Genomic DNA, 18,671 nt, shown 5'->3' with positions numbered 1-18,671 from the left:
TTGCCTAATTGTGGTCACCGAGACCCACTCTTGCCTAGATCTCACACCTAGGCCAAGCATTGTATCTCACCTTGGCCTACCTTGCATGATCAATTACACCTTAGCCTATCTTGCATGCACACTTAGGCCAACCACCACACACCTAGGTCAACCACTACACACCTAGGCCGACCTTGGTACACCCTTGCCGGCACCTTGTAACATCTCGACAGGCAGCCGCACACCGAGGCCTAGGAGACCACACCTCGGCCAAGAGGTGTGGGACCTCAGCCAAGACCCCCTGAGTTCACCCAGCTAGGCCACTTTTACCTAGATCATTTCTGTGCATCCATTCCAAGACCTAGTTGGTACCAATTATGTTTTCCCTAGAAGAAAAATAGTGTTTTGACTCCCAACATGTTTTCCCTAGAAGAAAAACAGTGTTTTGACTCCTAGCACATGTTTTGCTTTGTCTTGACTTGGTTTTGGAAAGAAATGCCGGGATCTTTACCCTCATGTAAGGCTTGTTTTGAAAGTGCATTTCATAACCATCTTTGAGCATTCCTTCCTGTCTTTTTGAAGTGCATTCGGTGGACTTTTATTATGTATTTGTAGGTCTTGGATCCTTACCTTAATCCCTACACCCGAAGAGCTATGTGAGTGGTATTTTTAATAAAGCTATATTACAATATTTTGATAAAAGCTTTGCTTTGTTTCGTTTTGAAAAAGTATTTGTTCAAGTATGAATGATTATTCCTAGTTTTTGTATCAAGTATTATGTTTGTTTTGATGACATTCTTGGAACGTCTTTTCGTGCTAGGGGACGTTAAGCCTATGTAGCACCTTTGTTGAGATATCTCTTTTGCCACTGACGGTCTTGTACGGGTGGGTTTGTCTAATCGATTTCGGGTCGGCCACCAACGGTCGTGAACGAGTGTGCTTCGATTCTGAGACGATTATTCTCTTGTTTTGCCACCGACGGTTTTCCGGGTGGGTTGTCTAACAGATTTCGGGTCGGCCACCGACGGTCGTGAACGGGTGTGTTTCGATTCCGGAACGATTTTTCTCTTGTTTTGTCCGGAATGTCATCATTTGGTATTATGTAGATGTTATTAACATCCAAGAAGCTTTGAAAGACTTTGATTAATGAACTTGATTCATCCTATGCTTTGTACAAGTTATTATATGTATTGTTTTGATAAAGATCTCAGATATCATTCATTCAAACCTTTATTAATTATATCATTCACTAAGTATCCAAGCTCACCCCCCCTTTATATATATGTATATGACGAGCAAGAAAACGGTGACGCCTAAGATGTTATGTGCAAGATGTTTTGATTCATGTTTTGTATCATCTTGAAGATTATGCTTCTTAGCTTTGTAACTCATGTCTTTGTATATTTCGGCTTGCGAAGCCTTTTGATCAAGATGTAATATTTAGTTTTAATTCATTTGTATTCAAGTTGTAAAACCATGTTAAGATGTATGACATTTCATTTGATCTATGCACAGCTCTTATGGACTACTTAGATTTAAATTTGCTTCCGCATATGCAGGCCTCATATATATATACTTTGATTGTGTGAATTTTTATAAGTTGGCCTTTAGTAATCTCGGATTACTGGCTATCACGACACCATTCTACAAGGGACGGAATGGGGTCGTGACACTGTGCCTTGTATTTTTTCTCCAAAGTATCCCATATGGTTAGAGTTTTCCAAAAACACTTTTCAGAAAATTCTACTTTTTTGTTTTCCGTATTTTTTTGTTTTTATTGAATTTTTTTAATATTTTAAGTAATTTTTTTTTTCATTTTTAGACATACCTAACATAAATATACCTAAAAAGTAAAAAAATTGTGAAAAAACATTTTAAAAATTCATTAAATACCAAAAATACAAAAAAAAAATAAAAAATTGAGAATTTAGTACATTTTTTGTATTTATTAATTTTTTCACAAATTTTTTACTTTTTAGATACATCTAAGTAAGATGCATCTAAAAAATAAAAAAAATGTTTAAAATTTTAAAAATATTCATTAAAAATAAAAAAACACGAAAACCAAAAAACTCAGTTTTCAAAAAATTTAATCCAAAAAACTCAAACCAAACACATTGATAATTCTTTTGCTATTTTCAAAGGGCTGTAAACAAAATACAACATATTGTCTAGGCCATTGAAGATGTAATTTTTGCAAAGAAAATCAAAATGCTTCCACGTATCCACTGCGACAACAACTTGCCGATCACTTTCATCCTCTTTAAACACTGGAGCATCTTTACGGAGAAATTAGGCAAGATTAAGAGATATAAGATAGAACAACATTTTTTATTGCCATCTCTTAAACTCGGTGTCATTAAATTTTTTCGATTATTCTTCATGACTTATTGGAACTTGAGCATGGTTTTGGGTAAGGACTGGAGTCGTTATAACAATCAGATTTGGAGTACTATTTTTAGAAGCCATAATATATTATTACAAAAATCAGAAAAAACCAAAACCAAAACACAAATTAATTTTTTAGTTACTAAAACTAGAAAATAAGTTATAATACAAAATAATTTTACTTTTCTAGTTACTAAAACCCCAAAAATAAAATACAACACAATAATTTTCTTGTTACAAAAACTAAAAAATTATTTTATTGGATTCAAAATAAAACAAGTTTATAAAATGAATTTTATTAATACAATGAAGACTTATTAAATAAACAAAATCTGTCTTAAGATTGTTGGACAATTTTCATTGTATTCAAAGAAAGAATTAAAGAAAGGAGAAAGACTGTTTGATTATAAAAATCAAAACAGTATATACATAAAAATAAAAATAAATAGATTCTTATTTTGTTACAAAAACAAAATCAGAATCTGAAAAGAAAATTAATAAAACAGAAAAGTAAACTAATTACTTACCTAACTGTCTTCTTAAGACAGATTCATTCTCTTTACGGTGCTATCAGAATATGGACGTCTATCTCCTAAGATAAAATGATCAACAACGAATAGTAGTAGCACTACAAACTATTCGCAAAATGAACACACTTTGTGTTTATACTCTTTCCCACAAAAAATAAATGCAGCAAAATGCAGAGATTGAAAGTAGCAGAGAAGAACGAAAATTTAGTGAAAATCCAAATGAGGGACTTGTCTATTTATAGGTGCACTGGTGGCTTTTCAGATTTGATTCCAACAGGTAACAAACCTGATTGAATAGGTATGGTACCTGTTCAGTACTATTTGAACAGATAAGGAACCTGTTTGGTTTGAATTTGAACAGATATTGAATCTGTTCAAGTTTGGGGAAAAAACCGAACAGGTGTAGGTCATTTCAAATTTTATTTTGAATTTAAAACTAAAATTCAAATTTGAAATGGTAAGAATTTTAGAAAAAATAAAATTCAAATGTTTTTAGCCCCAAAAAATAAGTATTGGGCCGGACAAGCCTAACCCAACCTCACACCACGTACTTGCAAACAGCCAGCCTGGACGGGCGGCGGCGACGCGTGTATTTATTTTGGGTCCAATGTCTAGCCCACTTTGCCTACCCTTTGTGGCCCTCCCCAAGTTATAAACCCAAGGCTTATAAACCCAAAAATGTTAGTCTAGCCAAGCAATGTCGGAAAAGTTTTAATTCCTCAAAATTTGGGAAACCCAACAAAACACTATTTTCACGGAGCTTACTTTGGCATCAACCTGATAATTGGTTTTAAACAACCAAATATACTATGGCTTAGTTTGGGAAGTGGGTTGGTTTTTTAGCTTTTTGGCTTTTTTGACTATTTTAGCCTGGGCTTAAAAGCTTGGTTTGGGAAGGGCTTTTTGGCTTTTTGACTTTTTTGAGTTTTTTGTGAGAGAAGAATGTAATGATTATGGGTTGGATGTGATGTTTTGTTTGTTATGGCTAAAATAGCCTATTTTGTTTTTTGTGACTAAAATAGCCAAAAATGCCTGCAAACCCACTTGCCAAACACAGGTTATGTGAATCACAATACAATATAGAACGCATTACCACCAATACCTGCCAACCTCGGCGCCTGAGTCCCACTTAAAAATTAGATCAAAGTTTAGAAAAAATCTGTTTTTTCCAAACCATTTCTTACACTTTTTGAGGAAAAAAAGGGGGATAATAATAGAGGTTTCTTATCTTCATTTCTCATAATTTATAAACTAAATATGAGAGAAAGACTCGTCATTTTTCATTAGGTTGTTTGATTTGAACAGGTTAATTGCTTTTTTTATTTGAAATAAAAATTTTATTTATACCAATCTTTTGGTATAATTGATTACAAAATGAAAATATGTATTCCATGTATGAGAGGAAGACCTCAGAGGAACACCATCTGGATCAAAAATTGGGCTGTTGCATTTGCTGGGAAAGTTCCAAGGTAAAACCTGGAGTTTTTCTCCCTCTTTGTCTATCTTATCTCCTAGTCAACCTAAGACTAAGGCATGTTGTTTCACATTCAGATAAAATTATTTTTTTTTGTCTTTAGCATTTGTTTTAAAAATTTGTGTCAAAAAAATATACTTTTCCTGTTTATCTAGTGTAAAAGAATTAAAAAAATGAAAATAATTTTTTTAAAAAAAGTTCACTAAAAATATATATATATATATATATTTTGGTTTAGTCAAGTAGATTCTTAATTTTTTTTTTCCTAAATTCATTAAAAATAAAAAATTTAAACAAAAAAATTATTTAGAAAAGTCAATCACAGCGACGGAAGCATATTTCTTTGCAAAATTTTTGCCTAGTGAAGTCTTGGCCTCGACCATTGCCATTTGCTAGTATACAGCAACAAGTTGTGCTTATTCGTCGGGTCAATTCCAATTTTTTTTTTTTTAATTTTCAAAAACAAAACAAAAAAAATCAAAACTATACACAACGCATACAAGTCCATGTAAAAATTGATATGAAACAATGATAAAAAAATCAATGACATACAGGCTCCGTTTGTGAACTACTTTTGCACAAAAAAATATATTTATATTTATTTTTTGTGTTTTGTTGATACATATTTTTTGATTGTTCAAGTGTTTTGTTGATACTAGTAAGTCATTTTTTGGATTATTAAAAATATTTTACTTACTTTTCGTTCAATCAAATAATAAAAAATACGTAAAGTATTTTGAAACAAATTCCCTTTTAAAATTCAAAGCCCGGCCACTTGATTAGACTTGAGAGGACAATAAAAATAAAAAATAAAAAAGTTAATATTGAATGAGAAAAGAAGTTCTTCGAACTTAAAAGTGAATTTCCCCTCTGAATTAATTCCTTGACCAACAAGTCTTTAATAAGTTGTTTTGAACTTCTTTTCTTCTCAAATTTAGACTACTTTATACAAATGCTTTACATGAATTCAATAAGCAATGCATGTATTGGGTTTGTGCCTTCATGTAAAAAAAAAACTATTTAATAAATAAATAAATAAAATAAAATAAGCTACGTGTGGCATTAGTGGGAAAACTCAAAAGGTTCCAAGAAGCTTCACTGTTGTTTCCTTTCTCCGAATAATGGTCAACTCATGCCCACAAAATGGCAAGTACCTGGAAAGCCCTGTATAAAACCAGACTGTATGTGTACACTTTTTTTTTTGGTAAGTGTAGAAAAATCATCAATTGAAAGGGAGATTCAACAATACACATTCTTTAAAAAATGTAGTGTTGTCGAGTTATGATATTTTATAAAGTTGATATCATTTTGAGTCAAAATTAAATTCTTTCAGTAATAATCAAAAGAATTACAATTAAATACCATTTGTAATATAACTCAATTATACAAACATTGTAAAGAGGTAATAATCAAAGATTGAAAAAGGTCATAACCGTGACGTATAGTAAAGCCCTTTTTTGGTGTATGTATTACTTGACAATTTGAGAATTTTTTAACATGCCATTGCCGCCAACTTGACCATTCTCAAAATTGACAGATTAGTTAAATATTTTAACAGTTTTAAACCAGCAATTTGAGTGGATTGGATGAATTAGAATTATGAAATGGGAAAGAATATCAAAGAACATACAACCTTAATTTTTACAATTTCAACTAATTTTTTTTTTTATATTTATTCCAAATCCCAATACAAAATCTACAAACTAGTCAAATGCATAATTTTATTTAAAATCATATTTCGCAAATCAATAAACAAAATAGTTAAATTTTAAAAAAATGCGATGAGAATGAGGGCAAATGTCATCTGATTAACAGTAAGATTGTGTGCGGGTTTAATGCAAGGTAATTTTGCATATGTACACATAAGCGGTTTGGGTTGGGTCAATTGATAGACAAGTTGACAAATTTTTAACCCGTCAGCCAAACTACATAAATTGATATTGATTAGGGGTGAGCAGCGGATATACCGATCCGCCAAAACTGACCGAACCGAACCGATCCGCCACATTTTGGACGGATGCGTGATGATGAGCGGACGGTTGCGGATTGATTTTCTCCAATCCGCCAATTTGGCGGACGGATGGCGGATTTGAGATTTTTTGGCCGCAACCGAACCACCAAACCGCCAAATCGCGAGCACCTGTAGTAATTTATAAGACTTTGTATTTTCAATTTGTTTAAATATTATGTTTGTGTTTTCAATTGAAAAAGAGTTTAAATATTTTGTTGAAAAAAAGTTTTCAACTTGAATATATTTTTGAATTGAAAAAAATAAACATATTATTCATCTATATTTTTTAGTTTTTAAATCTAACTCTAAAAATAATAAATAAAAAATATGATATATGCTGGTTGGTTTTTGTTTTCAAAAACATATGTAGATGTAACAATATAGAGACATTCAATCTCTACTACTGCTCTGTTTATGGTTTTGGTGGTTTGAATTGTTATTATATTTTAAGAATCACAGATTGTAATACTTTATAGGGATGAATCATGCTGTAATTGTAATATGTGGATGAAGCATACAGTGATCGTGATATTCTAAAGTTTCAAACTTTCTTTCTTTGGATAAGGCATACAGTGATTGTAATACTTTTTTAAGTCATTGACTGTAATATTTTTTTTTCTTTTTTTTTAAGGAAGTGCACAAGTTGAATTATGTTGAAAATTTATAAAATTTTAAACCGCCAAACCGATTCGCATCCATCCGCCAAACCGCCAATCCGCTCAATCCACATCCGCCGGATTGGCGGACGGATGCGGATTGATTTTCTTCAATCCGCCAATCTGACGGACGGATGGCGGATTGGAGGTTTCGTGGCCGCAACCGACCCGCGCCCACCCCTAATATTGATCAACACGGATTGATAGGTTGATAGTTTCTTTTTCTTTTCTTTTTTTTAAATATATTTTTTTTTACACCAACCCAGATCGGATCACCAAATACTGATGGAGACAACCAGAAAAGCAGGCCAGCCGCCTCCACTCAGATATACAAGACTCCAATAATACAGGACCTGAGAAACTTCCCCAGAGATTTCCTTTCATTGACCATTTCTATATACCTATAATTTAATTCACAACACACACGCAAGCACCTTCTCTACCTCCTTCCAAAGCTAAACCCTTTTGATTCCTTCAAACACCAACTTACTACTCAATCGTCCCATATAAACCACCCCCTCCACCTCTCCATCCCTCATATCATCATCATTCCATGCCAACCAGCTTCTATCTATATCCTTCCCTACTTAGAATTCCTAATTTGTTTCCTCACTGGGATCCTTATTCACCATGTCTCAGAGCAATCTAAACCTGTTTCCAATAGAAGCAGTATCATTATCACCGAATACTATTCCAGTTTTTTGCTGGGTGTTTTTTGTGGTTGAGATAATTTATAAATTTTTTTCTTCCATCCAAACCCAAGTTGGGTTGTGTGATGAAGAGTTGGAATTTGAGGTATTGAACGAGAACCAAGATTTTGAGTCGTCTTGCTCTGGTGGGAAGGTCGAAGAAGATGGACATCTACGCAGAGAAGATGTGGAGGTAGTGATGAACAGCTTGGGGATTTTTTGCCACCCTGAAGGTGAGAAACTTCAGGAGAGGTTGGGTTTTAATGACCTCTCGAGCCTTTTCGAAGAGAAGGAGCCGAGTTTGGAGGAAGTGAAGGGAGCTTTTGATGTGTTTGATAAGAATGGAGATGGGTTTATTGAAGCAAGGGAGTTACAGACAGTTCTCTGTAATTTGGGTTTCAAAGATGGGTTGGAGATGGAGAAGTGCAGGAGGATGATCAGCTCGTTCGACGATAACGGGGATGGGATGATAGATTTCAATGAGTTTGTTAAGTTCATGGAGAACTCCTTTTGTTGAATCATTCTTTCAGAAAGAGTTGGAAACCAATATAGCAGACACTTCAAATTCATTACTTCATTTTTTTTTGTTACTTATTCTTTGTACTGTACTGATGTCAATTCTATTCTAATAACTATTACTATTAAAATTGGCTTCATCAGCAATAAATCAACCTGATTTGAATCTCTGGGTTAAGTCATCCAGACTAAAACTATAAATTTACCAGGAAAGCGTTGATTTTGAAACAAATTCGCCATAAACACTTTGTACCTTGAACTCCTCAAGGAAAAAAAAAAAAAACAAAAAAGAAACAAGGAAAAAAAACAAAAGGGAAACACAACAAAAATAACAATAAGAATTGAAAACAATCCAGCACACAATAATTTGTTTGAAAAAAAAAAATGTTCACCAAAGAACAAATTTCATTATCTTAATTGGGATGCTACATAAAACTTGTACATACAATAATTATGTTTTTTCTTATGAGCAGAAACTACAAAGCAAAATAGGAAAAAATAAATATTTGTCAGTTTGCATCAGGAAATGGATCCGTTTCCTCAGGGAAGTGGTTCCTTGTGAATAAACTTATATCGTGCTGCTAGAAAGCAACACAATTGTTCTCCCTCTGGCTTCTTTTATCAAAGCAAACTTGAGTACTATCTTGACAATACATTTACAGAACAAACTGATTATCGTTGAGCAGCCACAGTGGCGAATTTGATGCAAGTGACCTATGCTTTCCACAGATTCTTCTCTTGTCACCATTAAATTTCCAAGTATGTCCATTAAAATTGTCACCAGTAATCTGCACAGGAACAATATCCATCTCGAAAACAATGGAAACGGTTGACATCTCTTACAACTATTACTCTGTTTGTGGCCTTGGAGATAAGCTTCACTGCAGAGTGGCAATCATCACAAATCCTTAGGTTCTTAATGACGTGGACTGGTGCTTCTGAAGGTGTTTTCATAAGGGCATATGCTATGGCCAGCTTCTCACTATGATAACTAAGATAATCTTCCTTTTGTTCCTCCTCCACGTCATGGAGTACACTAGAAATATTTGGAACATACCCCAATGGTTTTATCTCAGCCAATAGTTGCCTAACCTTCTCATAAATCTGACTGATTTCTGGGTGTTTATTGTCATCCGAAACGAATACATGGGTATGATTTCTTATCTCTATCCAGCTCACCCCCGGTTCTTTCTTTATGTTTCTTTCTCTCATTAGCTTGCGAATCTTCACAACTCCGTCCCACCTCTTTGCCTTGGCATGCATATTAGACAATAGGATATAAGTTCCCACATCATCGTCCATACGCAAGACAATTTCTGCAACTTTCTGCCCTAATTGGTATTTCCGATGGACATGACAAGCACTGAGCAAAGTACGCCAGGCGACAACATCCCATTTGACTGGTGTAGACCTCATGAAATTTTCAGCTTGATCAAGTTGTCCAGCTCTACAAAGAAGTCCAACAATACAGGTATAGTGCTCCAATCCTGGCTCAATATCTAGTTGATTCATTAATTGGTGTAAATAGTAGAGCCCTTCCCGGACCCAACCTAGCTGTGCACAAGCAGAGAGAACTCCAACAAAAGTTATGTAGTTAGGATGCTCTTCCGCAGCTAGCATGTCCTGGAACACAATCAAAGCTTCCTTACCAAGCCCATGATGGGAGTATCCTGATATCATCGCATTCCAAGTAATAGAGTCCCGATATACCATATCAGTGAAAACTTTACTTCCAGATTCAATGTTCCCACCCTTTGCATACATATTGATCAAAGCGTTCCCCACAATAACATGGTTCTTAAATCCTGACTTCACAGCACGTGCATGTACTGAATTCCCATGTCCAAGTGCAGACAAACCAGCACAAGAGTTCAGCAATACAGCAAAGGTATATTCATTTGGCATAATACCCTCAAATTCCATGTGAAAGAATAGTTTCAAAGCTTCCTCAAAGCACCCGTTTTGAAAGCAAGCAGCCAACATTGCTGTCCATGAGACCACATTTCGAGTTTGCATTGCATCAAAAACACTCCTTGCCATTGAAATCTCACCGCATTTTCCATACATGTCGATAATTGCACTACTGACAAACTCATCAAACTCAACATTGCTCTTCAACATCCGGTTGTGAACTTGCAAACCCAGTTTCAAATCTTTAAGACCCGTGCAAAGGCCAAAAACATTAACATAAGTGACAATGTCCCAAATCACAAACTCACCCGCCATCCTACCAAGAACTTCTAATGCTTCACTCAAGTACCCATGTTCTACAAGTCCATTTATAATGGAGTTATAAGTAAAAACATCTGATCCAGGCACTGAATTCAAAACACTCATAGCCCCTTCCACATCCGAACACATCGAATACATGTAAGTAAGTGAATTCTTCACATACTGATGAAACACCAACCCAGACTTCAACACATACCCATGACACTGCCTGCCCTCTATGAACAATACAGTATCAGAACAACAAGAAAGAACTGTCGCTAATATGTACTCATTTGGGCGCAAAACTTCCTCCAATGCCAGAGCTTTGAACAACCCAAAAACTTCAAGAGGAAACCCAGAATGCAAATAACCCGCCATCAAAGCACTCCAGGAAACTACATTTCGTTCGAGCATTCTATCGAACATTCGGCGAGCAATTTCAATTTGGCCACATTTTGAGTAGAGATTGATCAAGGAATTGGTTTGGATTACATGGTATGGAGTGGTTTGATTAGATATGATCAAATGGGCATGAATTGTTTTGCCGAGCTTCAAGTTCTTAGTATCAGCTGATGTTTTTAGGAGCTTGATGGTGTCTTTGACGAGAAGCTTGTGGAAGTTTGTTGGCAGTTTGGAAGTGGGCATCTGCTAATAATGGTGGCCAGTGCTGGTGATTGTGTGCGTTGGCGGTGGGAGAGAAGAGAAAGAACACTCTGTTTTGATAAGAGTGATTTGGTAAAAAATATTAGAAATGAAAAAAAAAAAAAAATTAATTTCACTTGTTTGGTTTATAAATTAGATGAGAACTGATAAGAAATTGTGGGAAATAAAGAGATTTGATAGAAGCTAACAGGGATTCTCTCGTATCAAGCAACTCCTTTCTCAAGACAGCAGCTTTGGTTTTCTTTTGTTTGGGGGGTAATGGGAAAATGTCTCGTAGCTTAAATTTTGTGGCTCAAAAGTGGCTCAAATGGCTAAAACGACGTCGTTTTGGCCATTTTTATGTTGTTCTGTACTCAAAACGACGTCGTTTTGACCATTTGAGCCACTTTTGAACCACAAAATTTGAGCTACGTAGCATTGTCGATGAAACATGCCACGTGGTGCTCCAAAGCATTACTAATGAGTTGATAAATATTTTAAATAAATAAAAAAAAAAAAATACAAGCAGTGGGTCTTGCCCACTACCACATTACTAGTGGTGTTTTTAGAGTATTACTTTTAATAGTCTCAAGCATTATTGTTTGTTTGGCCAAGGCCGTCTCCTTTTGTAACCAAAAGAAAATATGAAGAAGAGATTTAATAAGAAATAACTTTTTTTAATTATGTAATTTTTAATTCTTAATTTTAAATTTTATGTTAATTTAATTCAATTGATAACGTCATTAAAATTTTTGATAATTTTTTTTATTGAATTGGTTAAGTTTAAGTTATTATTGATCAAGTTTATAATTTTACTTTTTAAAGTACGACATATATCCAACATTTATACACTTGAGATAAAAAAAAGAAAAATGAAAATTTGTTAGAAAATCTTATTTTTAAGTGTTTGTATCCCAATTAATTCATAAGATATTTTTATATTTCAATAAGTCTTATTATTTGAACATTTGATCTATCAATTCTTAATTCTCATATTTAAAATATTTTATGGACATTTCTACCCTTACAAATATTTTTTGAACTGTTAACAATTTGGTAATGTGAACATTCATATTTTATAATGTGAATATTCACATTGACGGTGTGAACATTCACATTACGGAACATTCACATTGTAAATGTGAATAATATTAGAAGTATTTTGATAATTATGTCACTTATAAGATTTATTGAAATATAAAAAAATAATATGAACTAAATAGAACATAAATAAGTCAAAAGATATTTATAAAAAAGTGTCCCTAAAAAATACTAACAATTGAAATTAATAGTCAAATTTTGAATAGAATAAGAAATTTAAGATCAAATTTGATTCAATTAAAATTATAAAAACTAAAATAACCTAATAGTCAGAGTATAAAGATTAACGGTACAATTTCTTCAAATATAAATTGGAAAAAAAAAATCATCAATATCCGTTACAGTTGGTACATGTTTTGTTTTGTTTTTTTTTTATTCATTTAAACATTGCAGTACAAAGGATAAAAATAAAAATAGAAAACATTTCTTTGCTTTTCTTTTCTTACCCTCCAAACGGGTAACGGAGTATATGGACAGGTATTCTGCTCTACGCATGATGATTTTTTTTTTTTTGGGCTCAAAAGTTTCCGCTTCAACGGTTCGACTGTTATCGAACGTCTGTCCAGGTTTCGCGCTCTCTATTCCTCTTTCTGTCGTGTGTATGTGTGGATAAATATACGTTTGGATTTTGTGCAATGTATTTGTACTATTTTCAGAGATTGTAATCATAATCTAATCTTAGAGTTATCTCAGATCCTCTGTTTCATCATCTTGTTCTAGTGTCTATGGCGTGTGTGCGAATAGGGAGATAATAGCATTTCAACATTAGGGTTTACAACAATGGCTTAATTTGCTTTAATGATATGAGCCCAAATTGATAGACGGGTTATGAGTTGCAGCAGAGTAATAGCAGGATAGCAGACCCCATGCGATGTCGTTTCGTGCAGAATGTGATGATTGAGTTAGCATGTTTAGCAGTTAGTTAGTTGCGATGAGTTTGTTAACTCTGTTTGATTTGTATTAGCTGTGTAAGAGCGTCTCCAACCCCTTACTCAGACTTACGGACTCACTTTTTTTTTTTGGGCGTCTACAACGCTGGCGTCAAACCCATGTCAAATGAGGGAAAAACCAAAAATTTCATCAAATGAATGGAGCCTTTCATCTTTCATCAAATTTAAATTATTACCGTTGGGCTGAACATCCTCCCGGATGTCCACCCAATGTCCGGATGACCTCCATGACATCCGTCCAGACATCCTCCCGGATAACCGGGGGTTGTGAAAAAATCTGATAAAAACTCTAATTCAATGTTGGAGTGAACAGTATCAAATCAAATCAAAGTTCTACTGCAATTTGATGAAATTTTTGATTCAACGTTCGAGATGCTCTAACTGAATTGATTATATTGCTTTCGAATTTGGGGTTGTTCTTGAGTGAAGGAGAGTAAGCTTTTTTAATCTTTTATTCATAATTAGACAGATTGTTTATTTCAAACTTGAAGGGATTGTGTTTCTTCTTCCACAGCTAGTACCCTTTTCAGTTTACTATAACTGTCAAGTTCTTCTGTCTATTTTTTTGTTAGCTCGTCCATTATGTTTAGCAGCTTGGCAATATAAGAGGTGCAGCAGTGGCAGTGCAGTGGTGATTTTTAAGCTATGGATTTTTTTTTTTTTTTTTTTTTTTCTGGGTTTTCAGAGGCTGATTCATTTTTGGAATGGAATTACTTTGCGCCCTTTCTCCTGTGGTAATCGGCTGTGGGATCTAAATGCATAAAAAGGTGGGGGGCTTTTTGTCACTTTGGGAACCGTTGCAGTATTAAGGGCATCTCCAATAGCTAAAAACCATTTTGGCCATCTAACGTAGCTACTAAACCCAAAATTGGCACATAGTTTGCCATTTGTCAAACATAAATGGGTGGATACATTTTGGGTTTAGCAGCTGCTTTGGAGGTTTTCTAACCTGCCCATGAAGCGGTCAGGTTAACAACACCCTTGAAGTGTATGTGTTTCTCTGTAGAGAGAGACGGAATAGTACAAAGAGGGAAGGCTCAAATCTCTAGCTCTCAGCAGTCAGCGAACATCTTTCTCCTCAATCAGTACCTGTAGATTGATTTATGCAGTCATGGAGTAACAACTTGATAAAATTAGGATTTGTTTTTTATAATCTACTTTTGCTGCAACTGTTTAGTATGGTTTTGAAATTTAGCTAAGTTAGAAAAGCTTTTTTTTTAATTTTTAATTCCTGACCATTCATTTTGTATATCATATATTGCTTCTTAAAGTCTATAATTAAAAGATGACATTGCTTTGATCTTTTCATCAAACATGAGGAGTCCATAACATTTTTATGATAACGAGATGGCAGATCCTGATCAATTTTAGGCGCAGAGGGAAGGGGTTGGTGACTTATCAATTCTAGTGATCAATGACTGTACCTCAAGCTAGAAAAGTGGGCCTTCCATTGATGAATCTTGTTAGATTTAAGGGAGTACCCATTTTAAAACAACTACACTTGGAGGAGCAGCTGCTTCGGATCTCTTCTGATAATTGGTGCATCATAAATGATGGAACAAATGCTCCAACCGTTGTCATGGGGCTGTCTGGGTAAATGAGTTTTTTGTGATGGTTTAAATGATGTGTTCTAGGTTTTGATTGCTAAACTTTTTTTCTCTAGTGTTTTATTCTAGTGGAGTGATTTGTTATTTTATAGAGACATACTGTAGCTTGTTCAAGCCAAGCTGCTTTGACCATAGAGATATATGAATACAAAATTGAATTTGGTTTCTTCTTGTGGTAGTCAATGCTAATAAGTTCATTCTAAGGGTTGGGAAGATTTAACTCCAAGATCAAATTTTTTTACCATAAGCTTATGCCTTGGATGGATTTATCAAAAAAAAAAAAAAACCGTTTATGCCTTGGATGGAGTTTTAAGATTGTCCCAACATATAAATAATTGTGATCAATTTGCAAATTGGAATATATTAATAGCTCTGTTGTTTAAATATTTTATATGGGAATCAAGTTACTTGATTTTATTATGTTTACTTGAACCAGTCACGTCATTGCAATCGTTGTATCATGATTGAATTCTTTGATTTAATTATTAACCCAGATTGATGATGTTCTGGTTGCTGAACATTTCTGTTTTAATAGGGCTTAAAATCGGTGTCTGAAGCATGAGCCAGATCCCACAAAAATTTTTACTGTTTATTTTCTTCTGACTTAAGTATTTAATATGATTAGTGGTATTTTATAGGAAACCATGTGAACTTCTTGAACTCGGGTCTGTGTTACAAGATCAGGTTCCTGTGATCAGAAGGTTTACTGGGGGAGGCACTGTTATTGTTGATCCTGGAACAACATTTGTCACTCTTATATGCAACAGGGATGATGTTCCAGGGGTGCAACCATATCCCCGCTCTATCATGCACTGGAGCGGCCTGCTGTACAATAAAGTGTTCGAAGGAATTGGTGACTTCCATCTCCGTGAAAATGGTACGGAGACTTTGCTTTGCGTTAAGAATTTTCTGCTTAGTTTAGAGTTTGTACTCGAAGATTTGCATGAATGTGGGAGATACTTCTTATTGTAATCACTATCAGTGCAATAGATTGTGATAGATGACCTTTTGTTGTCTCAAACCAGCACATAGACACATACACTGTCTTCTTCAAAGGACATACACAAGTATACATGTCTAGCCATATGCTTAAATTTGATTGTGGCTAGTTTCTTTTTCTTTTCTTTTCTTTTTTTTTTTTTTTTTTTTTGACACTGCTATATTTATATATATTTCCAGATTCTGTCTGATGGCTGCAAAACGACTACATTAATTTTTAGTTTGCTTCACATTTGGCTGGTCTATGAAGAATTGTCTTGAGAATTTGTACTAAAGTAGACAATTTAAAAGTAATTTTTCCCTCTCATTTGCAATCTAGATTATGTCTTTGGTAGTCACAAATTTGGTGGGAATGCTCAATCCATAACCAGAAAACGGTGGATTCACCACACATCATTTTTATGGGATTTTGAAGCTACAAATATGGCTTATTTGAAGCTGCCCAGAAAGGCTCCTGAGTACCGATTGGTATGTATGTAATTCTCTTTTCCTCAGTAGTGTCATATTTTTCATACATTAATTGTGAGTATTATGTTTTAGTGGTCCTTAAAAATAATTTCCCATGATTGTTTATCTATTGTCTATATGATTTAGCTTATTGCTTGGAATTATTCTCGCCTTATTAGTGATATGATGTCTTTGTAAAAATGTTATTTTGATTATGATCATTGCTAGAGATGCCTACAAATTGAGTTGGGATAAACCAAACCAAACCAAGCCTTAAGTCCCATCAAATGGGGTCGGCTGCATGAATCTTTCCTCTCCACTCGACTCTATCCAAGGTCATTTCATTAGTCAAATTAAAGAGATTCATATCTCTATTTATTACATTAGTCCACGTCAATTTAGGTCTACCTGTTCCCCTAACACTACCATCTACCGTCACTTTATCGTATCACTTCACTACTGCCTTTGTTGGTCTCCGTTGTATATGACCAAGCCATCTCAATCTATTCTCTCTCAACTCATCTTCTTTCGGTATTACTCTCACCCATTTTCGAATATACTCATTCATAACTCAGTCTTTTCTACTCTTACCACACATCCACCTTAGCATACTCATCTCAGCAACATTCATCTTATTTATATGTTGTTTCTTAGTTGTCCAACATTTTGTCCTATACAATATCGTTGGTCTAATAGCCGTTCTATAGAACTTCCCTTTTAGTCTAATAGGTACTTGTTTATCGCACAGTACTCCAGATGCACTCCTCCACTTAAACTACCCCGTCTTAATTTTATGGACCACATCCGCTCCAATCTCTCCAGTCGTTGTGATAATCGATCCTATATAATGAAAATGTTCGCTCCAATCTTCCCAGTTGGGATGCTACTATAAATCCATAATAGATTATCTGTTTTTGTACGTTCTCCATTTAACATCCCTTTGTTCCCTTCTACATGTTTTAAGATTAGTTTATGTCTAGGTAAATTCGAGGATCACAATTTCGTTTTCGAAATGGTTGGTGGTGTTTTAGAGAGAAAATAGAGTGATTGGAAAAAAAAATTGGTTTTATCCATTTATATATAGAGCCCATTTTCACCAAGTGAGTGGATATCATGTGAAATTACTTTTTATACCCATACATGTGTGACATTTGCGTTTTTCATTAGCAAATGGATGGACCATATTGAAACTCACTTGAAATTGTAAAGTAGTATGTGTTTAAATTGAAAGTCTAGGGATTAAAGTGAAAGTATTGGGACGATTGGTGTACTCTTAATCTTTTCTTAGTTTAACTGATAGTTGGTTACTAAGAATTAGTGTTCTCTTTTACATATAGAAAAAAATGAAAATTGAATACCCCCTTTTAAAGTGTTTTTGAATTTTATAGCTGAAAGAAAAATACAGCATTTTACAGTTTGAAGGTTCATTGACATCTAAAATTTAACATTTTCAAGAAAAATCCACTTTCGAATTTTGTATCTGCAGGCAAGGAGCCACAAAGAATTTGTATGTCGAATGAAGGAGTACATGCCAAGATCAGTGTTTATTGATGAGACAGTGAAGGCAATCGGAAACCATTTCTCAGTAAATCGTGTGGACTTGGATGTAGATGCTGCTGCTTATGATGCAGGGTTTAATCACTCCAGTAGGCTTTTGATGAAGCAAGAACTCGAGGAAGCTCTGTCAAGTAGTTAAGTTCACGGTGCAGAAAAAAAATTTATCAAGAAAATTTATTTTTAGACATTTATTATCAATTCTTGCAGGTGAATTTGGCTCTAGCTTTGTTGGGGTTGAGCTCTTTTTTATTTTTATTTTATTTTATGGGTGATAAACCCTTAACAGTAGAAATAGTGGAGAAGCCTTTTTGTTCGAACTTTCCATGTGCAATTGCTTGGATGTATTAATGAAATATTAATTTTGAGTGAGACCCACCCATGTTTTTGGTTGATTTCGAGCCCGAAACACGCCCATGTGTAGTGTGCTCTGATTCCCCCATTCAAACGAGTTTGTATTGAACAAAGTATATGTACTTTTGACTTTCTTGTGCTAGAATTGTGGCTCGTATATACACTAAATTATCGAACGTGCTTATTTGAAAAGATTAGGCTTGGAATTTTTGAAAGAACTAGAAAGAACAGAGGTTTTTTGTATGACCTTCCCAAAAACTTATTCTACTTGAGGGTTTTTAACATTGTTCTAATTATTTGAGGCCGGCTGTAGAGATGATTTTGTAAAGGTCATATCGGATAGTAGATAGACACTTCTATTCTCACTTGTTTTGTTTTTGTTTTTGTTTTTTTCCCTTCATTTTGTTTTTTAAATGACTTTTCTTTAGATGTCTTTGATTTTGATATGCTTCAATTTTCATGTGGATATGAGAGTAGGGGAGATAGACAAGCGCTGTGAATGTGGTCACCATATTAACAGACTGAGCCCAACAACCTTGTCGCCAAAAGCATCCTAACAAACT

At 34.4% G+C, this 18,671-nt stretch overlaps 3 protein-coding genes across 6 annotated transcripts; 2 read left to right on the top strand and 1 right to left on the bottom strand.

Moving 5' to 3' along the window:
• Positions 1–7,391: 7,391 nt before the first annotated feature.
• On the top strand, positions 7,392–8,374 carry LOC145789908 (putative calcium-binding protein CML46). Its single transcript, XM_082867530.1, has one exon. It carries the CDS (start codon positions 7,669–7,671, stop codon positions 8,242–8,244), a length of 576 nt encoding a protein of 191 aa, XP_082723656.1. The 5' UTR covers positions 7,392–7,668; the 3' UTR covers positions 8,245–8,374.
• Positions 7,576–11,384, bottom strand: EMB2744 (Pentatricopeptide repeat (PPR) superfamily protein). The gene has a single exon (XM_082867529.1). It carries the CDS (start codon positions 11,097–11,099, stop codon positions 9,021–9,023), a length of 2,079 nt encoding a protein of 692 aa, XP_082723655.1. The 5' UTR covers positions 11,100–11,384; the 3' UTR covers positions 7,576–9,020.
• A 1,239-nt stretch (positions 11,385–12,623) lies between these two features.
• On the top strand, positions 12,624–18,126 carry LOC145789907 (uncharacterized). 4 transcript variants are annotated; one of them, XM_082867526.1, is made up of 6 exons: positions 12,703–12,763; positions 13,833–13,914; positions 14,502–14,740; positions 15,393–15,631; positions 16,073–16,221; positions 17,687–18,126. In XM_082867526.1, the coding sequence occupies exons 3-6, from the start codon at positions 14,562–14,564 to the stop codon at positions 17,894–17,896; spliced, it is 777 nt and encodes a 258-aa protein (XP_082723652.1). In that variant the 5' UTR covers positions 12,703–12,763; positions 13,833–13,914; positions 14,502–14,561; the 3' UTR covers positions 17,897–18,126. The 4 variants fall into 4 exon arrangements, with proteins under 4 accessions (XP_082723651.1, XP_082723653.1, XP_082723650.1 ...); XM_082867525.1 differs by lacking the exon at positions 13,833–13,914 and having other exon boundaries at positions 12,624–12,763; XM_082867527.1 differs by lacking the exon at positions 13,833–13,914 and having other exon boundaries at positions 12,624–12,763; positions 16,073–16,225.
• The last annotated feature ends 545 nt before the right edge of the window (positions 18,127–18,671 follow it).

Source organism: Camellia sinensis, chromosome 4, assembly GCF_055761805.1.
Source record: "Camellia sinensis isolate YWXY chromosome 4, ASM5576180v1, whole genome shotgun sequence".
NCBI lineage: Eukaryota > Viridiplantae > Streptophyta > Magnoliopsida > Ericales > Theaceae > Camellia > Camellia sinensis.
The sequence above is the reverse complement of the archived record's forward strand: the minus strand, read 5'-3'. Positions and strand labels throughout refer to the sequence as shown.